Below are 22,230 nucleotides of genomic sequence, written 5' to 3' on the forward strand. Positions count from 1 at the left end.
TTTAAAGGAATTTCAGAAGGTAAAAATGACTGAGTGGGCTATAGTTTGTCAGATATAATCATCATGAATGCAATCAAACCATTCTCAGCAATCAGTTTTTGACAAGTGAAAACTGTACATTATGGGTTGTAATGGTCCTTTAAAGGAATTTCAGAAGGTAGTAAGGACTGAGTGGGCTATAGTTTGTCAGATATAATCATCATGAATGAAATCAAACCATTCTGAGGCTAAAAAAAACCCACAGTAAAGAGTAAAGACTTCTTTAGGCTAGTAACCTGGATGCTTTTACTGTAATAGCCTATAGATGGCGTGTTGAGTTCACTTCTGGTATTTTTGAGTATCCCGCAGACGCCAACACAGTCAAGTTTTATTGTTTCATCCATGAAAGATAATTTAGTGCGATTTACTTGGAATCAAATCAACTCCATTACTGAGTCACTATCAAGGCGTCACAGCCCCTCGCAGGTTTTATTAGATTGTTTACAGTTGGTGTGGGTGTATTACCTTGGGGGGACAAAATTAATATGCGCATTATGTATATGAATTATGTGTGTTTTTTGGCAAGAAAAACCTGCACAGGTTCCCACAGTACTACTCCTGAAGGCCTCAGGTGTGTATCGTTATTTACCTGTCACCATTAATCACTCGCCAAACTCGAAACTGTGTATAATACATTCTATAAACACTTGACATAGCAAACATTTCAGGTCGAGTCCTGTGATGCCTGTTTGTTTGTTTTTGTTTCCAATGAGCTTTCTTTCAAACAGCTTGCAGGCACTAAAGAAAGTCACAAACACACAGAGAGAGAAAGAGAGGCACACACAGGTGCACAAACATTAAAGGTGTTTTTTGATCGATGGAAACAAACCGATACATTATTATGTATTATATATCTTCCAATATTTGAATATCATTCTTTAAGATCAGTGACGCATAAAGCAGTCCTTTTGATCTAGACGCCCACACACACACACACACACACCACACAAAGATAATTTGGCAGGGAAATAAAACACCAATGCCCACAAAAACGGTTTAATTGACTCCTCAAACATTATTTACACAATTCCAGAAGAACAACACAAGTGCCAGATGACAAATGAAGAAAGACAGTTCCTACACAAAATGAAAACACAGCGTATTTAAATAAAAAGGAAGAGTCACTGGTCTAAATTGAAAAACATGAATTGTCTAAATATGTTTAATGAATCAAGATGTATACAGGATAGGAAAGTGCTTCTCCTGTAGAGATTGAGTTATTAAAATCACCTGCAAAACATCTCTGCTCGTTTCACTTTCAGATGATGACGTTGTTCTTTGTTTTCCAAGAGGCGGTATATATATAAGGCAGGACTGGTCAGCGCCACGATTGATGCCTCAGCATTTATCTGGGAAGTGCACTTCAGGACCCAATAAGTCTACAATCCTTGGTTTTACATTCTGGTTTGGATGCTTCGCTCCAATAGTTTGTTTACAAGGAATGTGACTGCTTGGGACTAAATGTAGAGTGGACCATAATGCTCAAAACACAAGCATTCCTTGTGCTATTTTTAGGGATGTGTTGTTGCTTTAGTCTCCTTTACATCAAATCAGTCCCAGTGAGGTTTCTGAATGTGCACTGCAAGACAGCCGAGTGCTTTTATTGACTCCTATTCCACTCATTAGAGTGCACAAAGGATTGAAAAGGGTGTTTTGAAGGCATCCGTGGCTATATCTGAAAGCTTGTACTGTTATTTAGTGGGTGTTTTGTGCATTATCACTCCATGCCATTGTAGCAGATGCAGTAAGAGATTTCAGACACACTATCCACTTGGTTCCAATGTGTCGAGAGAAACTCAGTCTATCACAGATTACAGGATAAGAAGGCAATTCAAAGAGAGCTTTGACCCGGCGTCCAGCCCGCAGTTTACACAGTAGGATTAATCGATGTGTGACATCACAGACTATTAATATCTCTCAACTTGAGGCTAGGCTGTTAGCTTTTAGCAACAGTCTCTGTCCTGTATTGCAGCTATATGGTGCTTTACGAGTAACACACTGTACATGAACTGCAGCACTATGCGACCTCTAATAACCCTATTTCAAAGTTTAAAGGGAGCAGAGCAAGTACAAAACTGCAAGGCAACGAAAAAAGACATTCAGAAGTTAATAATTGTTTGTGCTACAGCTGCAAAAAAAAAATTGTTTGGCTTTTTTTCTTTTTTAATGCAATAGTGCTGCTTCTGAGGCATTTCACAATAATGAACCACTGCTAAATGTAAAATTCATATAAAAATCACAGGTGAATGGTGTTTGGAAATATCGAATGATACAAAAACCCTGTGACAGCAACTGGCTTGCTCAAATAAAGAGACACAATGAGGATGCTTTTACCGCTGAAATTGTGAGGCTGTTAAAAGAGTCTGGAATGTAGTTAATAAAAGTACTGGAAGTAAAACAGCAAACAGCCCACTGTGAACGGATATACGGCAGCTGGTACAGTAATGTTTCACATGCACGAGCAGGACAAAGTGAGGCTTTCAACCATTAAAATGATTATGACTTAATTAAGATCATACATTCCTCAATTGTCTGGTATATTTTGATACATTCAACTACTATTTTGCCTGTTTTATTGTCCCAGCTCTCTTCGCTGTGTGTCTGTATATTGGTCAAGCCAGGCTGTGTCAGTAAAAGGCACTATAGAGGAGAAATTACTGCATCACAACTAGATTGACACGTACTACATCAGAACAATGTCTAATACATTACTACATTTTGAATTGTGTCCATGTCAGGTGAACATCGCCAGAAAAAGGGTTGGACCAGAATTCACTTCTATTTTAAATGTTCATATTATCAAATAAATGGATATTTTTTTAATAGTTTAATCAATTTGCGGTGAATAAACTTGTTTTAGTTGGATTTTTTTTTCTGTTTAGTTGGAAATTTTACTCTAATTTATTGAACTGACTGAGGAGAAGTGGTAGTCACCCAGCAGGATTTAAAACAAAGCCCCTTCACCAACCAACAAAAAGGCACACACACAAACACACACGCACATACAGTGACATCAGCGGCCAACCGAACACGCATCGGACCGCAACAGCATCCCCAGAATCCTAGCTTTACAATCCTATACTAGTTTTAATCGCCAGAATCCAGGAGACACAGTGGTAGTTATTGAAACCCCCTGTTATCCATCTACCCTGCATTTTTAATGCAGACAATTATACAAAAAGAAAAAAAAATGTTTTACTTAAGTGACTGTTGCCTGTTGTGGAATTTTGAAAATGATATGGGTGGCTCAAACAATGACAGAAAAAATCCACTTTTAAGAATTCAGTACAAACATCTACAACATCGATAACTGTCACTGGTTTATATTCACACTGAATTACTAGAACTGGATAGTAGCCATACAAATAAAATAAGAAAAAAAGGTATATAATCTAGCCATTTCATGGTTAATTTGAGATTACATCTCTTTAATGTCCACTCAAGTAGAAAGTCGGTCCAATCATTTTAATAAATTCCTATGTCTTAACAATCATAAAACCCCTAAGGTTCACATATATTTACTCCCCACGTATATGCACACACACAAGAATGAACACACTCTCACACGCACACACATACATACACACACACACACACACGGACATAATCACACACACAGCCCTACTCTGGGGCCTCACAGTAATTTAGCTCTACAGAAGATAGAGCTCAACAGTGAGATTTGCCACTTTGCTTGCCGGTAGTTGGTCCAGGCAGTCATGTGATCGTCGCTGGTCTAGGACGAGTTCAGCAGGGTGCTAAGGACTGCAAAAAGGAGGAAAAAAAGATCAAAACATTTCAGAGTATTGTATATGTGCTGATCTGTGTGCTTGTATCTTCTTAAAATGCATTTTGTGTGTGTTGCAGACTGTTCTAATACACCATTCGTATGTATACCTACTAAAAGTAATTTGTATATGTCCCACAAAATCAACTTGTATGTAATTCACGTAATCGTGAACAACGGAGTATAAAGAGCGGCAAATGTTGCGTAGAGAGGACGTCAGGGTGGATGGGTGGGTCACAAAAAACCGACCCTCGCCCAGGAGGCCGGTGTTTGTACCCCATGTGAAACCGTAAGTCAACGTTGATTTATTTGTCACGTAACTTCCGTACTTAAGTTACACTACTTTCAATGTTATTTTAACCCAAACCACAATCTTTTCCTAAACCTAAATAAGTAGTTTTGTTGCCCAAACCTAACCAAGTCTAACTTTTCCTAAGCCTAACCAAGTTGTTTCCAGTGAAGACGGAATTTTATTTTGAAAAGACTGGACTGGAAATTGATGCTGGACATTCGTAGGAAAACACGTGAAAAAATGAGGAATAACTTTTCGTAAAATAGTGGTTGTGTGTATGTGTGTGTGTGTGTGTGTGTGTGTGTGTGTGTGTGTGTGTGTGTGTGTGTGTGTGTGTCCTACCCTGGGGATCTGACTGAGCCTCTTCTGTGTCAGCTTTGCGTGCAACCTCTGGATCCGCTTCTAATCACAGAGATTGACAAAGTCAGATAGTCGCAAAAAAAATGCAGACAGACAGACAAACTGAAGCAGACAAGTCGTCACATGGCAGTTTGGATTTCACAAGCATTTAGATAACTAACCCATAAATTAAGTATGACGGTGAAAGCACCAGCCAGGGGGGACTTTCTGAGGATGTTAATGTTTCTCCGCTCTAATTTCTTATTATCACCACCATGAAAATGTATTTCATTATTTTTTTTCTGGTGTAAAAGCTCGAAACTACTCCTTTCTGTGTAGCCGAGCCTTTCCATTTACTGTCAGTGGAGCAGCTGCTAATTACATTGCTATTTACAATCCTGACACTCTAAGGAGAATCACATTCATGAATACTAAATACATATAGGAATGACTTTTTACTCAAATTTAGGGCATTGGTGGTATAATTCTTATTCTGAATCTGACTTCTGCCCCACATTGCTTAAGCTGAATGGCCTATTGCTCATGTTGACTGTAAATTAAAACTTTGCTGAATTGGTAGTATTGGTATGCAGGATGTGTGCGAGTTGACTGTATTAGACAACACTGTCTAAGGGATACAGCTGAGTCTGCTATGTCTCATAGACAGACTGCTGACCTCCAGAACTTGTGATATTCAGACAACAAGTCACACACACCACCCATTATCTGAGCCTGGCTAAAGCAAAGTGTTACTAAAGATGCTGGCAGCTTGATTAAAGGCTGAGATTCTGCTATGGCCCAAGTCTCTCCTGCACCAAATAGCAATAGAAAAACAACAAAATCCTGACGTGCAGGTCATTGTGGAATTCCTTGTACAAGTGCTGTACTCAAGCAAACATTTAGTTAGTTAATTAGTCAGCGAGATAATTACCCTGTCTATTTTTGAAGCACAGTTTCTTCTTCTGATAGGTGAAGTATCCAACGATGGCTCCCACTACAGCCACGGCAATTGCACTAATGATGCCTGCTACAGAGCCGGAGCTGGCCTCTGTAGGTAACAAACAAACAAACACAAAGATAATTAACAACAGTGCATGAGAGCTGCAAATGTAAACTTTGTCAATATCATTTGAAAACATCATTTGAACTCTAAACATATTAGTTTTGAGCATGTTTTATGATACAAATGTGACTGCACTGTGTTGAATATGTGCCAGTGTGAGATTGTAATGTTCACTATCAACCGTTTCCAGTTGAAATAATGACAGTTCAGCAGCGAGGCTCAATGACACGACATACAGTAATGTGTGCCTGTGTGACAGAGATGCATCATCTTGTCGCAGCATTTCCTGATCCCATTTCATTCGCCTACCCAATAATTTAGACCCCCGAAAGCATTCACACTGACAGCATATATCTGTCTGCACCTGTAACCCAGTTACTATGACAACACCCATCTGAATAGTTTTCATGATGTGTCATAGCCGACAGCAAATACCTCTCTGTTAAAGGCACACGAACGATGGCACGCATGAAACCTGCAATGCCACAATGACCATGATTTTTTTTCATTTATAAATCCTAGAATTAAAAGCCCTGCATTAAATGATTTATCTAAGTAAAAATAACGTGGTATTATCAGCAAATTATAGTATAATGCACTTGTATAATGTAACATAAGATGCCGATACTAGTGTGAATATCACTAAATGACTGAGTTTCTACATAAATTATTTGCTAGTCATTAACAACTGAGTCAACAGTAAACAGATTTAATTGCAGTAACTTATACATACCCTATACTGTATATGTACTAAGCAGAAATATCTAGTACATAACCTATACTGTATATGTACTAAGCAGAAATACCTAGTACATAACCTATACTGTATATGTAATAAGCAGAAATACCTAGTACATAACCTATACTGTATATGTAATAAGCAGAAATACCTAGTACATAACCTATACTGTATATGTAATAAGCAGAAATACCTAGTACATAACCTATACTGTATATGTAATAAGCAGAAATACCTAGTACATAACCTATACTGTATATGTAATAAGCAGGAATACCTAGTACATAACCTATACTGTATATGTAATAAGCAGAAATACCTAGTACATAACCTATACTGTATATGTAATAAGCAGGAATACCTAGTACATAACCTATACTGTATATGTAATAAGCAGAAATACCTAGTACATAACCTATACTGTATATGTAATAAGCAGAAATACCTAGTACATAACCTATACTGTATATGTCCTAGATATTTCTGCTTACTGATAAAATAAATGGCAGGTGTCGACACTATGTTACACTATATATACTTTGTGCAGTATTCAAGGTTTGATGTAGGTGCATTGCCAGGCCATATGAGGCAAAATGCTGCTAATATTTAATGGCTATATTGTGCAGTTTAAGCTTTCTGAATTTACTACAAATGAGGTTGGTAGAAGTGAAGAGCATAGACTAGATTATAAAAAAATCTGTAACTTTTTTTTGCAATTTTGAACTAAAAATATGAGAAACAAAATCAGACAGAAGGGATTGTATCCTGTAAAATTGTTCAGTATCATTGCTTTTCCTCACGGCATCTCTTCTAAAAACTAGCAGTGGCAATAGAGCGAAAGATGGATGGGAAAAAGGATGTTGGGGTGTGATGGGTGAGTCAGCAACGTAAGCACACAACAAAGAATGAAAGTTTCGTAAATCCAGTGGTAAACAGAGTTAAAAGGTAAAACAACAAAGGAGCGGTATGAGTCAGAGAACTCGCGTGACTCAAGATTCATTTTTAGAAAAAGGGAATGAGTCAGTGGAATAACCCAGGAGAAGGCAGTGAGTCAGAAAAGGGAAGGAAAAGGTGTGTAGACAGACAGGTGTGAACATGCATGTGGTGCACAAATGCAGAACACACGCCATGGACACACCAGTTTCTCTGGTGTAAAAAGGCTGCGTGAACACACACACATACAGACATAAATAGACAAGATGCACCATGGAAACACAAATCTGTGGGAACCGCATGTGGCCCGCAGCCACAACCATGATCACATGACTGTATGCTACACGGCTGAGGTCAGAGGTCAGAGGAAAAACTGCAGTAGTCAATAAAGCTAAAAGCTACACGTTTAGGGATGCACCGATACCGATACTGGATCGGATATCGGGCCGATACTGACTCAAATAGCTGAATCCGGTATCGGTGATAATGGAGCTGATCTATTCAATTCTATGTTTATATACTATATACATTATATACTGGACTTTTAATTCCTGTTTAAGTTTTGACCAATTTGTAGCTGCATTAAAAAGGTTTAAACTTGAATTGTATGTCCTGTTAATTTTGAAGATTTTTTTACCAAGTTTCTGGTGTACAATTTATTATTTTAATAATAAATAACAATTCAGTAAATCTATTTCTATGTATTTATTTGTTAGGAAAGCAGTATTAAAGTCAAGCCTGATATTGCCATAAACATAAAATAATGATCCCAGTCTCTTCCACACAGTGAGGCATACAGCTTATTAATTAAACACTGGTATCGGATCGATACTCGGTATCAGCCAATACCCAAAGCCCAGGTATTGCTATCGGTAACAGGACTGAAAAAGTTGGATCGGTGCATCCCAATTTACAATGTGATGAACTAAATGGACTTTTAATACTTTTTAAAACAGATGCAGTGATAAGAATTGAAATTGTGTACTGACTATTATAAAACGCATTCATCCATGTCTCCAAGCCCGACTAGCCTTTCCTAAGTTTAAACACAAATATCATTACACACTTAAGCACTGGTGACTCAAACCGTTTAGCCATTGTCTCCTTTGCCTGGACTTGTCATTCATTATACTAAGATACTTAGTTAAGTTCAAAGGAAAGTTTTTTTGTTTTTTTGTAGCATGCAGCAACAGCACACCTGCTCGGGGCTCTTTGTATGAAACATGACAATAGGGGAATGTTTATGCTGCAGGTATGTTTGGGCCAGTGCATGGGTGCGTAGGTCAATGTATCCAAAACAAAAAAAGAGAAGAAGGATAGCTCACCTTTGACTTCCGGTGGGTCCACTGTTGAGAACAGAGAACACATAAATACAGTTAGAAACATAAAACCGTACCATTTAAAAAACTGGTTTAACACTTTATGGGAGTTAAATGGGACACGAGGGAACCGTTTTTTTAAACATGCACAGACATGCACCTGTTATTTGTGTCTGTTTGCCAATCAGGAAGAGAAGTAGCACTTCCAACAGAATTCAAGGTGAAATACTCGTACAGAAGACCAAACATTGTTTGAACTAAAACAATAGGGGAGAGGCATTTTCCGCTGAGTCGTGTATCCTGTTTGTATTGTCAGAGGCATGCCAGTGATATCCTGTGTGTTACTACTGCTGCTGTGGCTGCTGCAAAGCTATGTATCTGACTTGGGATTTGTGCGATTTGTGCACTGAAGATGGCGTGATGTGATTGTATTTTTGACCGTGAACACAAAAAGGTCTTACCGTCTCCTGTGGCTTCAGCAATATGTGCTAAAGTGAGAAAGGAAGAGAGATAAGTGATTATTAAAGGAGGATGGAGAGAAAAAACACATTGTCATTTCACGTTTAAATGTGTTAATGATGCATGTAAAGCACAGAAGGCAGCGAAGAAGAAGAAGAAGAAGGGAGGAGCAAGACTACTCTCTTTGTGGTAATTTACACCTCGGAGGCATTAAGAGGTCTAGAGTTTCCGTCCTAACCGGTCTGGAAACACACACGAATGAAATGTCCCTTCTGTATACTCACAGAGATGCCTTTATAATATCAGAGAGATAAAATATCTGAGGGAGACACACACCCTCTATGTCTTTCTCTCTTATCTATGATTCGTTCCATATGCAAAACAACCCTGTTATCTCCTTCTGCGCTGCCTGTCTGTATACGCCTGTGCCATCATGGCTGCCCTCTACCTGCTCCAACTTGACAAAGCCGCTAATAACAGAGCACTAAAGAAGGGCGCCTATCACGAGATTATGATGATTAAAACGACATAGATGAATCAGCTTTCAGACGGGGAATAAAGGGTGAACGCTGCAGCCTTCAAAGTGTTGCTGTCAAATTGTTGCTGTCAAATTGCTCCGTGGCTAGTGATTAAACTTTCTCGACCGAGGAGCTAAAACGAGTCAATTCATTGTCTCGAGTCATGGGAACAGAGCTCATAAAATTAGAACAGCATTCTCGCAGTATATAGACCACCGAGAGGAATGTCTAAAAGCGCTGTTTATGAGGCGCTGTCTTGACGCAGCCTCGTGCTACGAACCATTTGGAAAAGGTGTAACTTTGTAGTTTTGATGCCAGACTACAGCCAGCACATAAAGGTGCATAACGATGGCTGCCTCGTGATTTCATGTCATTGTTCAATGTAATATCACTTGATTGCAGTTACAACAGAAAGGGAAATGACAAAAGCAGGAAGAACATAAAGTTAGAAAATGCTGAATGGTGAGTCTATTTTAACTCAATACACAAATATCTAGTATAGTAATAAATAAGGGTTCAATAAGCTGCTTTGCTCAAATATGGTAATACAGGAAGTACAACTTTAAACGTCTCCAAAGAGTGATGACTGGTCTAATTAAGTCATATTGTTGTAATTACCATATTTATTAATTACGGCAGCGTATTGCTGCCACACACGAAAAAAAACGGATCAGTTTCATGTTATAACGTGAAAAGTTTATCATGATATTACGACATACAAACTTATCACGTTATAATAAGAAACTTTTCTTGTAATAACAATACACTATTTATCTTGTTATATAACATGATGACTTATTGTTACAACATAAAACGTTTCACATTTTAATGTAATAAATGATATTGTTATAAGATGAAAAGTTTCACGTTATAATAAAAGATAAATAGTATATTGTTATAACAAGAAAAGTTATAACATTAAACTTTTCATGTTACTCTGTCCTGAGTCCTCCACTGCATTGTTATCTGGCCTCAGAGCATCTTCCAAGTTAAATTCAGCACCTGAAAAAAATAATTAGATATCATTGGTGACAGAAATGCAATATCAAAGTCCGTAGGGAAATCCACTTTTCACCGTCCCGCCCATGAGGGATATGTTCCAGATGTTCACCAAAAAGGTCATCTCTTTAACACACTGTTCTACACCGTTACATGTTGAACTACTTAATGATAATATCAACCATCATGGAAGCACTCCCTACTTCAGTCCCTCGTGGCCCCAATAGTATAGTGAACACCCTGCAGAGGTGTCCTCGATGAGGACTCTGAAACACTAGCTGCTCCAAGGGTGTGACAGTGATCTTGTGAACTAGATTAAAGGATATTATCTGTCAAGAACAATACCATACCCTGAATCTATATTCATTAGGGGGAAAACCCCAAGTGACTTATACAACATGTGGGACTCGGTGAACAAGAATAGTTTCAGGGCGAGGTAGGATCGGTGAATTATTTTAAAGAGAACCTCTGGGGCATAATTATCCAGTGACTTATTCTTCCATCTTTAAAAATCCTGACATTAAATCATACGTGAATGTTAAATAACGAAACCATATTTTGAGCCAAGTTTCACTCCAATACTCTCATTCTCCCGTGTTCATATCTATCTATTGAGCCTCCTTTCTTCGTCTATACTTCTCATTAACCTCCCGACCTTCTCCTCTCTACTCTTTCCCCTTGCGTCTCCCTTTATCTCTTTCCTTTTGTTTTTACACCTCGCGTCTCTTTTGCAGCCCCCCCCCCGTCCTTGTTCTCTTCTCCTTTCTCTCCTCTCATTTCTTTATCCTCCTTTCCATTTCTCAACTCTTTTCTTCTCGTCGCCACCGTGCGAGAATGTTTCCCCTGCCAGTTATCACATGGACGAAACCTTCCATAGCAACCGTGTCCTTAAGGCTCAACAGCACCCCCACTCCCTTTCTTAGCTGTTAGCATGACTGAGAAAGGAGATAATGACCAGCCAAACATAACATTTCTATCCTCGAGTGAGGGAAAGGAGGATGTCCTGTTGTAAAACAGGTAAGGACAAACAACAAGACTACTTGGAACAGGAAATGCTGAAATGAGCGAAGAGAGAATTTAAAAGAGAATACTCTTACAGGTTAAATAGGGTTACTTCGAGGTTTCCATACCACCCCTACTTTAGGAGGTAAAACTGTGTGCGCCAAAATCCCACCTCATAACCTTCCTAAGAGATTTGTGCTTTTTTTGCTAGAAAAGCACATCTGTTTTCCATTAATTTGTTCAGAAAATGGGGAGTTGCTGCAAAATGATGCATGATATCTCATGAAAAGCACAGGACATGTACAGTACATTTTTTTTTTTTAAATGACTGATAACACAAAAAAATACTACAACAACAATAATTTCATCCTGGGGTCAAATGTTGACACCGTGGAGATCTAATATGTTTTGACATATTGTAGGTTCAGAGTTTGAGGGAAATACACGACAGAGGTATTCAGTCAGTTTGGCTCAAACACAATCCATACAGATTTTAAAATGCTGCCGTGTAGGACTTCAACATTTTCGTCAAGTGTCAATTAAACAGGTCATTATGTTTGTGGATTCATTGTTACTGTAGTTACTGAAATAAACGGCTTTAAATTGTGTTGCACTGAAGTGCTCTTGTATGATGCGGTTCTGAGTCATGAGCAATTATTTGTGGTCTGCCTTTGTAATTTGTTTAGCTGTGAGACTTGGCTCCAGAAAGGTTTATATATTGTGGCTTTGGAAAGTGTTCAAATGAAAGAGAGAATTTATTATTCTACCTACCTGCCCAGGGACTACGGGTGGAAAATAAAACCTGGTACATAACATCTCTCCTTGTTTTATATAAGGTTAATGTTCTTTGTGCATTGTACCGGTTCAAATAACGAAACATAACAATGACATGAAAAAAAAATGTTTACCTGCATTAACCTCAGGAGTATCCGCCACTTTAACTGTTGGCAAAAACAAAAAAAACAGAATCACACACAATTGAATTGTTCATATAACTACACACTACATCTACTACACTGCATATTATAGATATTAAGACTCCACATACATGACATGACACAACATGACGTGCTACATGTAATTAGACAGAATGTACCAGAACAAAGTGGAAGAAGAAGTTTTACAAACAAGTCTGTACAGTTTCCTCATGTAAAGGAACCACTTGCTTGCATCTACAGGATACATGTGTTCAGCTTTCTCTAAAACTCTACACTCCTTAGCATGTAGAAATTTATAATATGTCACCCACTGTCTAAGGGCGCTATATTCTGTACCAACGTCATTAAGAAAAAACATGGAAACAACAATGGAAATTCTTCCTTTCATGAATTACAGTATATCAGGGATCCTTTTTGCCGTCTTTCCCGTACGAGAGTGTGAAAAATAAGCACTAGAGCCTTTATATTCTTACTTTCAGGGACAACAACCGCAGGGACTGGTTTTGTTGTTTCTGAATCGGCGGCAGGATCAGTTGGTGTTTCCTCTTTTTCTGCTACAGCTGGATCTGCTGCTGATGTGGCCTCAGATTCAGTCTATTAAAAACATAGCATGTAGAAAGGACACGTTAACTTCTCATTAGCATAGCAGCTCTTGAATAATATGTTACACACAGCATGACAGCAATTATACATAATTGCAATGTGGAAGTTTGTTTGACATGTTTGTGACAGTAGGTGTGAATAATAAGATGTTGTTAACTGCTACTGACCTCCTCCTTAGAGGTTGTTGCACCACTGCTTGAGGTAGCGTCCTCCTCTACATCAGCTGTTGGTTCCTCATTCTTAACCTCTGGAACGGCTTCAGGCTCTGGACAGGAGACACATAAGGGAGGGTGTGTTTTTATCATCCAAGTGTTATGGCATGGGCTGTGGTGGCTTGTTTTACTGCAGCAAAACCAGAAAGTGTTTTCTCACACCTTTGCACATTGTTAAGGTGAATGGAATGGAAAAAATGCAGAACTTAGAAATGTTGTAGTATGAGGCCTCTGATTAGAGATTGGCCTCATGTTTAACCAATAGATTAGACTGACTACATGTATTCTTAATACTACAATCACTGTTGCGTCTCAGTATGAAAAATATTGTCTCTGTCGGTATGGGAGTGTAGCATTAAAGTGGAGGATAAGCAGTAGACATTATGGCAAAAAGTAGAATCTGCACATAACAGCAACAGTGAATGAAAAATCATTTTGGGAGCAAAGCACAGTGTGTGGATTCTACTTTGTTGCCTATGTGGGATTCGCTTAAAATAAGAAAAAGTAAGGACATTTATAGTTTTTGAGTCAGCATAATCATCTGAAATGAGCACACAAACTGTTTATTTCAATTCCACTGTATTTCATTTTTCAGTGTGCCTATTTGAACACCTGTTAATCACCTTTTGTTGTTGCATCTGCTTCTGCTCCTGCTTCTGCTGCAGCAGTAGTCGCTGCTTCTGTGCCAGCTGCAGCAGGAGTCTCTGCTTCTGTGTCTGCTGCAGCAGGAGTCTCTGCTTCTGTGTCAGCTGCAGCAGGAGTCTCTGGTTCTGGGTCTGCTGCAGCAGGAGTCTCTGGTTCTGGGTCTGCTGCAGCAGGAGTCTCTGGTTGTGGGTCTGCTGCAGCAGGAGTCGCTGGTTCTGCCTCTTCAACCACAGGAGTTGCTGCTTCCGGTTCAGGCTCAGGATCACTCCCCGTTGGTGTTTCTTCCTACATTCAGCACAAGATTTACATCTCTTGAAATTACATTCCCATAATGATCCAGAAAAAAGAGTCTCTGGTTGGGGGTATTAAGATCACTTCAGCTTATTTGTTAGTGGTTCGCCATCTCTTTCTTGTACTAAGCACAACTGATTTGCAAACTGGAGCTTTGCTGAAATACAAAACACAAAAGTCCGTCTGAAAAGGGCAGACACACAGAGCTGCCATTACATCTCAAGCCAATAACATTGTACTCCATAAAACTTTCTATACCCAACTAAGAACTAACATGACACGTTTTTCAGCTATTTGATACGTCTCAGCTTATCGAATAACTGCCTAAGGATTTAGAACCTGATTTTGAGCTTGACTATAGATGCAGGTCGCACAGAGGCACTGTTACCACGAAACACTGAATAATTCAGGTGGCCCAGAGCTGGACAGGGTGTATAGATATGTATTTATTGTGGCAGCACTAGTGTTGTGCTCTCGGCTATGTAAGATAAGAATTTGTCCGAGTTTGGAGTGAGGACGGGTATAAAGACAAGAAAGTTTGCAAAGTCACAGTAACCCAAAAATAACCTTTTTGAACTATATTCACCATTACATTATTCACCCAAACATTACTCGGACCTGCACTTATGACACATTTTTAAGTCAGTACATCCATGATGGAACCAAAAGTTGTTGCTTTAAGATTTGTGATTTACCAGGAGACCTCTATTGAGATAAAACACTGACTGACCAACAAACAACAATGTATTCAGTCGTCACCTTTGTCGCAGGGACAGTTTCCTCAGCTTCTTTTGGGACCTCTGGCGCTGCATTTGCTTCAGAGTCCAGGGCCGCATCAACTGCTGGATCTGTTGGTGGGGTTTCATCATCTACAGAGATGTGAGAAGAAAAAAGTAATAGAATAAGTATTGACTACTGGGATATATCAGTTTCAAAATCTGTCTCAATGTCTCAAAGGGAGTTTCTTCTGCCTTTGAAGCCTCACAACTTGACAATTCAACACCCCTAAATTTGACTGTATTGCCCATTTGTTTGTGCCCTCTCCTGTTCACAAACAAATATAAGTCTGACCTAAAATAGAACCAATAGAGCACGAAACTGGTAGTGATTAGTATAATTAAAAACAGCTTGCCTTTAATCCATCTGTTTTCACTTAAAACCATTCAAATCATCTGTCTGAACGGTCGTTAAGATGTTGTGGATTCAACACATTCTCCAACACGACAATCACTACCGACAACACACACACACACATACACATACACAGAGCCACGCCCTGCTCTGATTGGTCCCTGATGTGGACGTTCCAGCAACTGCAACTGGACGACATCAATCGATCGCGTCTCACCTGCCTCTACATCATACGAAGACTCGACCTCAGCACTGGCATTGCAGCTCTGTACTAATGAGAAAATACAAAGCCTTTGTCACTCTGTGGTGTTTGTGTGTGTTTGAGGCACCGCTGTGAGATTCCCCTGTTGCATGTGAGAAGCTGAAACAGCAAAAACTAAGCTCTGACTTGAGCATTCTTTGCTGTGCTGAGTTCAGCAGCGCTCTGATGCTGGCTCATCTGGCCAGTACCTTGTTCCAAATAGTACCAATCGTTAAATAAGAGAGATAACCTTATGGTATGAGTGATGCTGTGCTTTCTGCTGGCAAAACTGTATTTAAAAATGGATTGAAAAAGTGGAAAAGGAAATGTACAAGAAGGCAGGACGGGTGCCAGACCACTACTAGAAAACTAGAAATTGACGTATCATAAAGTAACAAGAGTCATCAGGGTTTTTACTGCTTAGTATCACAACTCCCTTTCTTAATATGCTCGAGGAAAACAATTCTTCATCTTTTTCTAACAGCTGCTCTTGTTGGCAAGCGCATTTCCAATGAAGGGTGGCTGTGTTGCCAAGTGAGATCGTATCAGAGTCACTGAAGCCTTGAGGGAGAGCGGCACGAACACTTCTGAAGAATTTTCATCACACCGTAAATTCTCTGGAGGCGTGCAGCTCTGGGGACATCCCAGCTCCCTTCACACACACACAACAATCCATACACACACCCGCGCACAAGCATGACTAAACCACATGCACTCATGCACAAGAACATGAATGTGAGACATGCACAGATGCTGACCGCAATAAAAAAACAAGCGCTCTTTGTTTCCTCTTGATCCCTGTTTGAATGTCACTGTGCTAGCTTGAGAGCCAACATAAACAATAATCAGAGGCCTAAATGGTTTATTAAGAATCAAACAGCAATCGGGGCTGAACGAACAGGACAGCATGTGCTGGAACAGGTATGAGCGGTAAGTGTGGTGCGTGTGTTTCTGTTTCACTATCTTCACTTGGAAATCACTGTCTTTACTTGGAAATCACAGTCATTATCAAAAGATGTGCACTGGCAGGACATTCAACTTGTTGATAAGTTTCGATGCCAGTCGAGCTGAGCGTCTCGCCGCCAGTGTTCAGACGGCTGATGATAAAACATGTACAAATCTGACAAAACTACAAACTTTCTGCTGACATGTTATTATTAATTTGTCAAACCAGGATCTATGATGATGTGTGTGTATGCTTATGTGGAAATTAGTGGGCACATTTTCTCGTGGCAATGTGCCTACATGCCCGTGTGCGAGGTATGTGGCTCTCATGTAACATGTCATGTGTGTGTGTGTGTGAGAGTCTCTTTCTGTTGCCACTCCATGGAACATTCTGTTCCCATCTATCAGTTTGCCACTTCCTCCTCTAACTACTTCCGCTACAAACACCCCCGACCCACCAGCACACACACACGCATGCGCAAACACACACACACACACACACACATATGTGCGTGCGGACAAACTCATAAATACACCTTCTCCTCCCCTTTTACTCCAAACATACAAACAACCACATGTTCACACACACGTAAAGTAAAGTTCACATTGACTCCAACACTTTGAGAAAGCGGCGTCCTGTTTTGCGTTAGTGCAGCAGCAGCAGCAGCAGAGAAACAAACTGTTGCACATCCAAACCCCTCTCCCTCCTTTCTTTCTTTTTTGTCTTTAAGACTGTATCCCCTCTTTTCCTCTCTACCAAAAGTCTTAACTCTCTTTGTTTCTCTGCCACTGCTTTCCCTGGAGGCTGATGAGTCATCTGTGTGTCTCTGACATGGCTGCACGCTATTGTAAGAAACTGTACAGCATGTGCAGCTTTGAGATGCAAAGAGCTCCCCTGAGGAAGACTCTTAAACCAAACCAGTTTACACGTGTGGGAAAAGATCATACTGCCAGTTACACTGTGTTCTTTTAGAAAACTGGCTCATATGGCTCGATAGATCGATGAATTCACCCCACGGAGTACACCTATACGTGTAATACAATCCAATACAACAGCTCTGACACATGTTCTATATTAAACATATCATTAAACTCCCGCCCCCTTCCAGTGGATCACCGTGGGAACTTATTTCGGAAAAAAACAGGAATGTTAAGTCAACAGAGAGGGACAAATATTTTCTTTATCCTGTTTGAATTGCGCCATGAATCACACAAAACATAATTTTGCAAGTCATGAAAGTGTCAGCATACTTCTCAGTTGAAGTATACTGTGAAAATACGTAATATGGGTGTCGCTCGTTTTCTTCCCGGCTGATAAAAAGATCAGGGGTCGCTGGATGAAACACATCAGGTCAGATAACATTTCATTTGTGCCTGGTCATAGATAAGTTGGATAACTATAGTGTTGGTGACGTATATTGTGTGAGACGAAAGATGTAGGTCACTGAGCTGTTTCACACAAAACTAAATGATACCACGACAAACTGCAACTTTCTTGACTTGCAAAATATTGTTTTAAATTGACAAACATCATATGTGTGATTCATGGCGCAATTCAATTGGGATCCAAAAAATATTTGTCTCTCGTCGTTGACCACCGTTCGTATGTTTTCCGAAATAAACTCCCATGGTGGTCCACCGGAAGGGGCGGGACTTCACCTCTCTATACCTCTACAACGGTGTCAATGAAAAGTTATTAAACATTATTAAAAGGTCAAATTTATAGCTTAGCTGTTGTATTCGATTTTACAGGTGTACTTAACAGAGTGTGGATATCTTTCTACTGAGATTGGACCTTCGAATAGACAAACTTGCACCCAACCTGGCAAAGTTGTTACGTCGTTAAATGAACGGTTCAAACATTTTGGGAAATACGCTTATTCACTTTCTTGCTGAGAGTTAGATAAAGATTGATACCACTTTCATGTTTGTAAATATGAAGCTAAAGCAGGGGCTATAGTTAGCTTAGCATAAAGACTGTTAACAGATATAGCCTGGCTCTGTCCGAAGGTAACCTCTATGATTCACTAATCAACATTTTATAGCTCACTTCAGCGGGTTATGTGCCAGACTATTTCTTGGCTGGGCACAGTAACTTCTTGTCGTCAACCGGAGTTACTGGAAGTTACTGGTCCCGGCCAGGAAATGGTCCAGCACATAACCGCCTGTAAAACAAGAAATTGTCGTTATGTTGGTATGAATTAAACAAATGAGATCTTTAGAGGTGCTAGTAGGAGGAGGAGGAGCCAGGCTAGCTGCTTACCCCTGTTTCCTGTCTTTGTGCTAATCTACATTTTAAAGAGCTAAGCATGACGTTCTCCCCCCTATTGAATGTACTGCACATGTCCAGGGCGTAGCTTTAAAATGTTTCTGGGATTGGAATTTTTGGAAAACACCCCTTATGATGTACATTACATAACGTTTCCCCCGTTCTTTAAGTTCCAGAAAGCCGGACTTTGATACCATTCTTTTGCAAAAGTTGTTCCTGGCAAGTTACAACATGTTGGCGAGCTACTATCTGGTATATTAACAGCCAATACAGCGTGAAAGCTGCACTTAAAGAGTTGCACATCCTGTTTCAGATGCTTGATTGATGTTTTAGGGCTGAAGTGATGGATGATGCAGGTGTTTTGATATCCCAAGGGTGACTCATGATGGAACTGCTTACCTTGGCAACTGATAACACTATTTGGTAAGCCTGAACTGTAGCCTGAAATTCTTCTCATCTCCGTCATATTAACCTTTTATTTTGGAAATTACATGAGAACAAGGAAGTCGATCTTCTTCTAAATCATTGCACATTAAATATGTACCACGCCTAATCCCCGTGACATAAATTGGGAGTGTGAGGTATGTTATCAATGCCAAAGGAAGAGGAACTTCATTTTTCTGACTCTTTGGTTCCTGTCGTGAGAGTGTGTGTGCGGTTGGATGACTAATAGTGCGTGTTTATACACTAATACCCGTAATAGTACACCAGAAACTGTGTGTGTCAGGTAATACAACAGCACCTCCACGGCGCATTGTTCTGGCAGGTATGGCTCTATTGTGTGTTTGTAGGACAGAAAGTGCTGTGTTTACCCCAATCATGCACACCTTGAAACTACCCCCATGGGAGCAGAGAGAGAGTGTGTGTGTGAGTGCCTTTCACTTATCCACCAAAAGAGTGATTTATGTGTTGGTAGTTGAGGGTGTAAACAGAGACAAGTCTGCGCACACTGTACATACACACCTGGCACACATCACACCGCTCTTTTTAGCTTTAATCTGCCTCCAAGACGTACACACATGTTCTATAGCTGACTCATACACACATTAATGAAGCACTCCCACATGTTCTGTACATTAAAGTCATATTCCACACCCACACACACACACACACACACACACACACACACACACACACACACACACACACACACACACACACTCACAGATGCAGAGGGCCCTGGGGGAGAGGAAGCCGCTGAAACTAGTTGTGTCGTTGGGTGTTGTCTACAGCTGGAGCTGGATCTGGTTACCGAGACACTCCCTATCCTTCACTTCTATAGCTTACACCGTGCACGGTGTGTGTGCACATTATGCGACTGACCTAACAACCCATTTTTTTCAGTGTACCTAGGAACCACTTGCATGCAAGCGAGCAAAACACACCCATTGCCTGTGTCACCGCGCACCAGCATTGGGGTTTACAGTTCAGCAATTGGAGAAAAAGTGTGTGTGTGGGAAAGAAAAAAGTGTGTGTTTGTGTGTGTGTGTGTGTGTGTGTGTGAGGGTGGTTCCTCTCTGGTGGTTTGTCTGTTAATAAAAAGTGAACCGGTAGAGTGAGATTACCAGATCACACGCGTGCTTGGGACCAACTGAAATTTTGTTTGCACAACAGATGAAGCTCACTGTTCTTTCCTTCCTTGTGGATCTCTCTGTTTTCCCTCTTTAATCGAGCTACAACATTTCTCTTTTATCTTCTTCCAACATCTCCCCTACTTTCCCCTCCATCTTTCCCAGTGTCTGCGTTTTCTTTTCCTCAATGCCTCCTTTCTCTCTCTCCCTCTGAGTTTTATTGCTCGTTTGAACAATCTGAAATCATTGCTTGAATGCGCCGCGGGGAAGGGCAGTGTGCCTATGGGCCAGCTGAAGAAAGAAGAAGAAGAAGAAGAAGAAGAAGAAGAAGAAGAAGAAGAGAGCAGATCATGAAGAAAGAAGACATAGAGAAGGAAAAAAAAAGATGAGAGACTTCAAAGGCGACAGGGATCAAATATATAGATAAAAAAAGGAGGAAAGAGGGATGAAAGAGAGAAAAAGAAAGGAAATTTGTACAGTATATAAAGACAATAGGCCCACTACCACACCCCATGTGGGCCAAAACTCATTTCCCCAAAAGATGTTGGCCACATTACATGAATGACACACCTACAGTATTTCCCTGATAATATCTGGGCTGCAGACAATCAGTATGGAGAGAAGAGACGCTTTTTATTCATTCAGTCAGAGCAGATTAAAACAAGCAGATTGCAGCTAAAGGTGAATTTAATTGACATGCCGACAGGGAGTGCAGACAGACTGGCAAGAGACTGGCAATCAATGGCACTATCTCACACACACACACACACACACACACACACACACACACACACACACACAGACACTGTATGGATGAGTAATGAGGCAGACGGGCAGAGAAAGGAGAGAAAGATAGGTGAGACTGAGCCTGAGGGATATGAATGATGACCAAAACACAGACAGACATATCATATTTAGATAGATAAATACATAGATAGATAGATAGATAGATAGATAGACAGATAGATAGATAGATACATGCATACATACATATAGATAGATATATAGATAGATGCATACATACATACATAGATAGATAGATAGATAGATAGATAGATAGATAGACAGATAGATAGATAGATAGATAGATACATGCATACATACATAGATACATAGATATCTGATGTGCGTGCGAGCAAAAGCCCACAGCTTGAAGGCGAAGCTGAATTAATTGGAGAATAAATCATTACCTTGTGCCTTGGCGCTTGCAGCCAGCAGGCTTCCTAATAGCAGAATCCACAGGTATGACATCATGGGAACACGGTGTTCTGGCTACGATTGAACCAGAGACTCACACACTCCCTTTCCTTTCCTCTGCTTTTCCAACAGGACAATGAAGCGGCTCTGGAGGGTTTCAGGTGGACCTGGAGCTGGAGGGGCGTGTGCTGCGTGTCGGTGTGCCGGTGCCGGTGCGTTCTTGCGCGTCGGATCAAACCCAGTGGCGTCTCCAAAAGGTGCTCAGATGCTGATGCTTAGTGCGCGCAACCGCGAATCCTGTCTCCCTTTTGTCTGGATTGGAAGAGAGAGGTCCAGTCTTTATTAAGGTGGGCGTGTCTCTCTTCTCCCCAAACACAGCTCGAGGGGCTGGGAAGGTATTACCTCCTTCACTAATCACGAGCGCTTTTACCATTACCATTCCGATGCTATGACTGGTACTAACAACTTACTCGTCTTTCTTATCAACCCCACATCTCAATTATCCAGTAACTCCTTATAAAACATACACTGTTAAGAATTTCCCAGTAAAATAACAGAAAAGAACTAATGGCAGCAGGGTTGCCTTTATTACTGTAAAATTAACATTATCATACTGTCGCTGAAATGTACAGCTTTGTACTGTTAATGGAAAATACAGTTTAAACTGTTTTTTTTTTATTAATTTCACAATATTTTACAGT

General features: G+C 40.2%; 2 protein-coding genes across 2 annotated transcripts in view; both read right to left on the reverse strand.

The window, feature by feature from the left end:
- The window catches only part of ercc1 (excision repair cross-complementation group 1), a 192,561-nt gene extending 173,910 nt beyond the window's left edge, over positions 1-18,651 (reverse strand). Inside the window, exon 1 of the mRNA XM_074659580.1 lies at positions 18,647-18,651. The gene's annotated coding sequence lies outside the window, so the exon portion shown is untranslated. The remainder of the gene's footprint in view (positions 1-18,646) is intronic.
- Positions 1,022-21,865, reverse strand: LOC141782819 (uncharacterized). Its single transcript, XM_074659581.1, has 11 exons — positions 21,523-21,865; positions 14,935-15,044; positions 13,863-14,169; positions 13,195-13,292; positions 12,898-13,018; positions 10,410-10,487; positions 8,970-8,996; positions 8,515-8,535; positions 5,386-5,502; positions 4,458-4,517; positions 1,022-3,801 (listed from the first exon to the last, which is right to left on the reverse strand). The coding sequence occupies exons 1-11, from the start codon at positions 21,584-21,586 to the stop codon at positions 3,773-3,775; spliced, it is 1,032 nt and encodes a 343-aa protein (XP_074515682.1). The 5' UTR covers positions 21,587-21,865; the 3' UTR covers positions 1,022-3,772.
- Positions 21,866-22,230: the final 365 nt, after the last annotated feature.

The sequence above is a fragment of the Sebastes fasciatus genome, chromosome 14 (genome assembly GCF_043250625.1).
Source record: "Sebastes fasciatus isolate fSebFas1 chromosome 14, fSebFas1.pri, whole genome shotgun sequence".
In the NCBI taxonomy this organism is placed as follows: Eukaryota; Metazoa; Chordata; class Actinopteri; order Perciformes; family Sebastidae; genus Sebastes; species Sebastes fasciatus.

What these genes read in the sequence shown, in the direction of transcription:
- LOC141782819 (XM_074659581.1), bottom strand. Translation starts at nt 21,586, where the DNA reads ATGATGTCATACCTGTGGATTCTGCTATTAGGAAGCCTGCTGGCTGCA. An exon ending in AAACTGTCCCTGCGACAAAG is followed by an intron (nt 14,170 to 14,934) that starts GTGACGACTGAA and finishes TGCTGAATGTAG; the next exon opens with GAAGAAACACCAACGGGGAG. An exon ending in GTGCTTCAAAAATAGACAGG is followed by an intron (nt 4,518 to 5,385) that starts GTAATTATCTCG and finishes CTCTGTGATTAG; the next exon opens with AAGCGGATCCAGAGGTTGCA.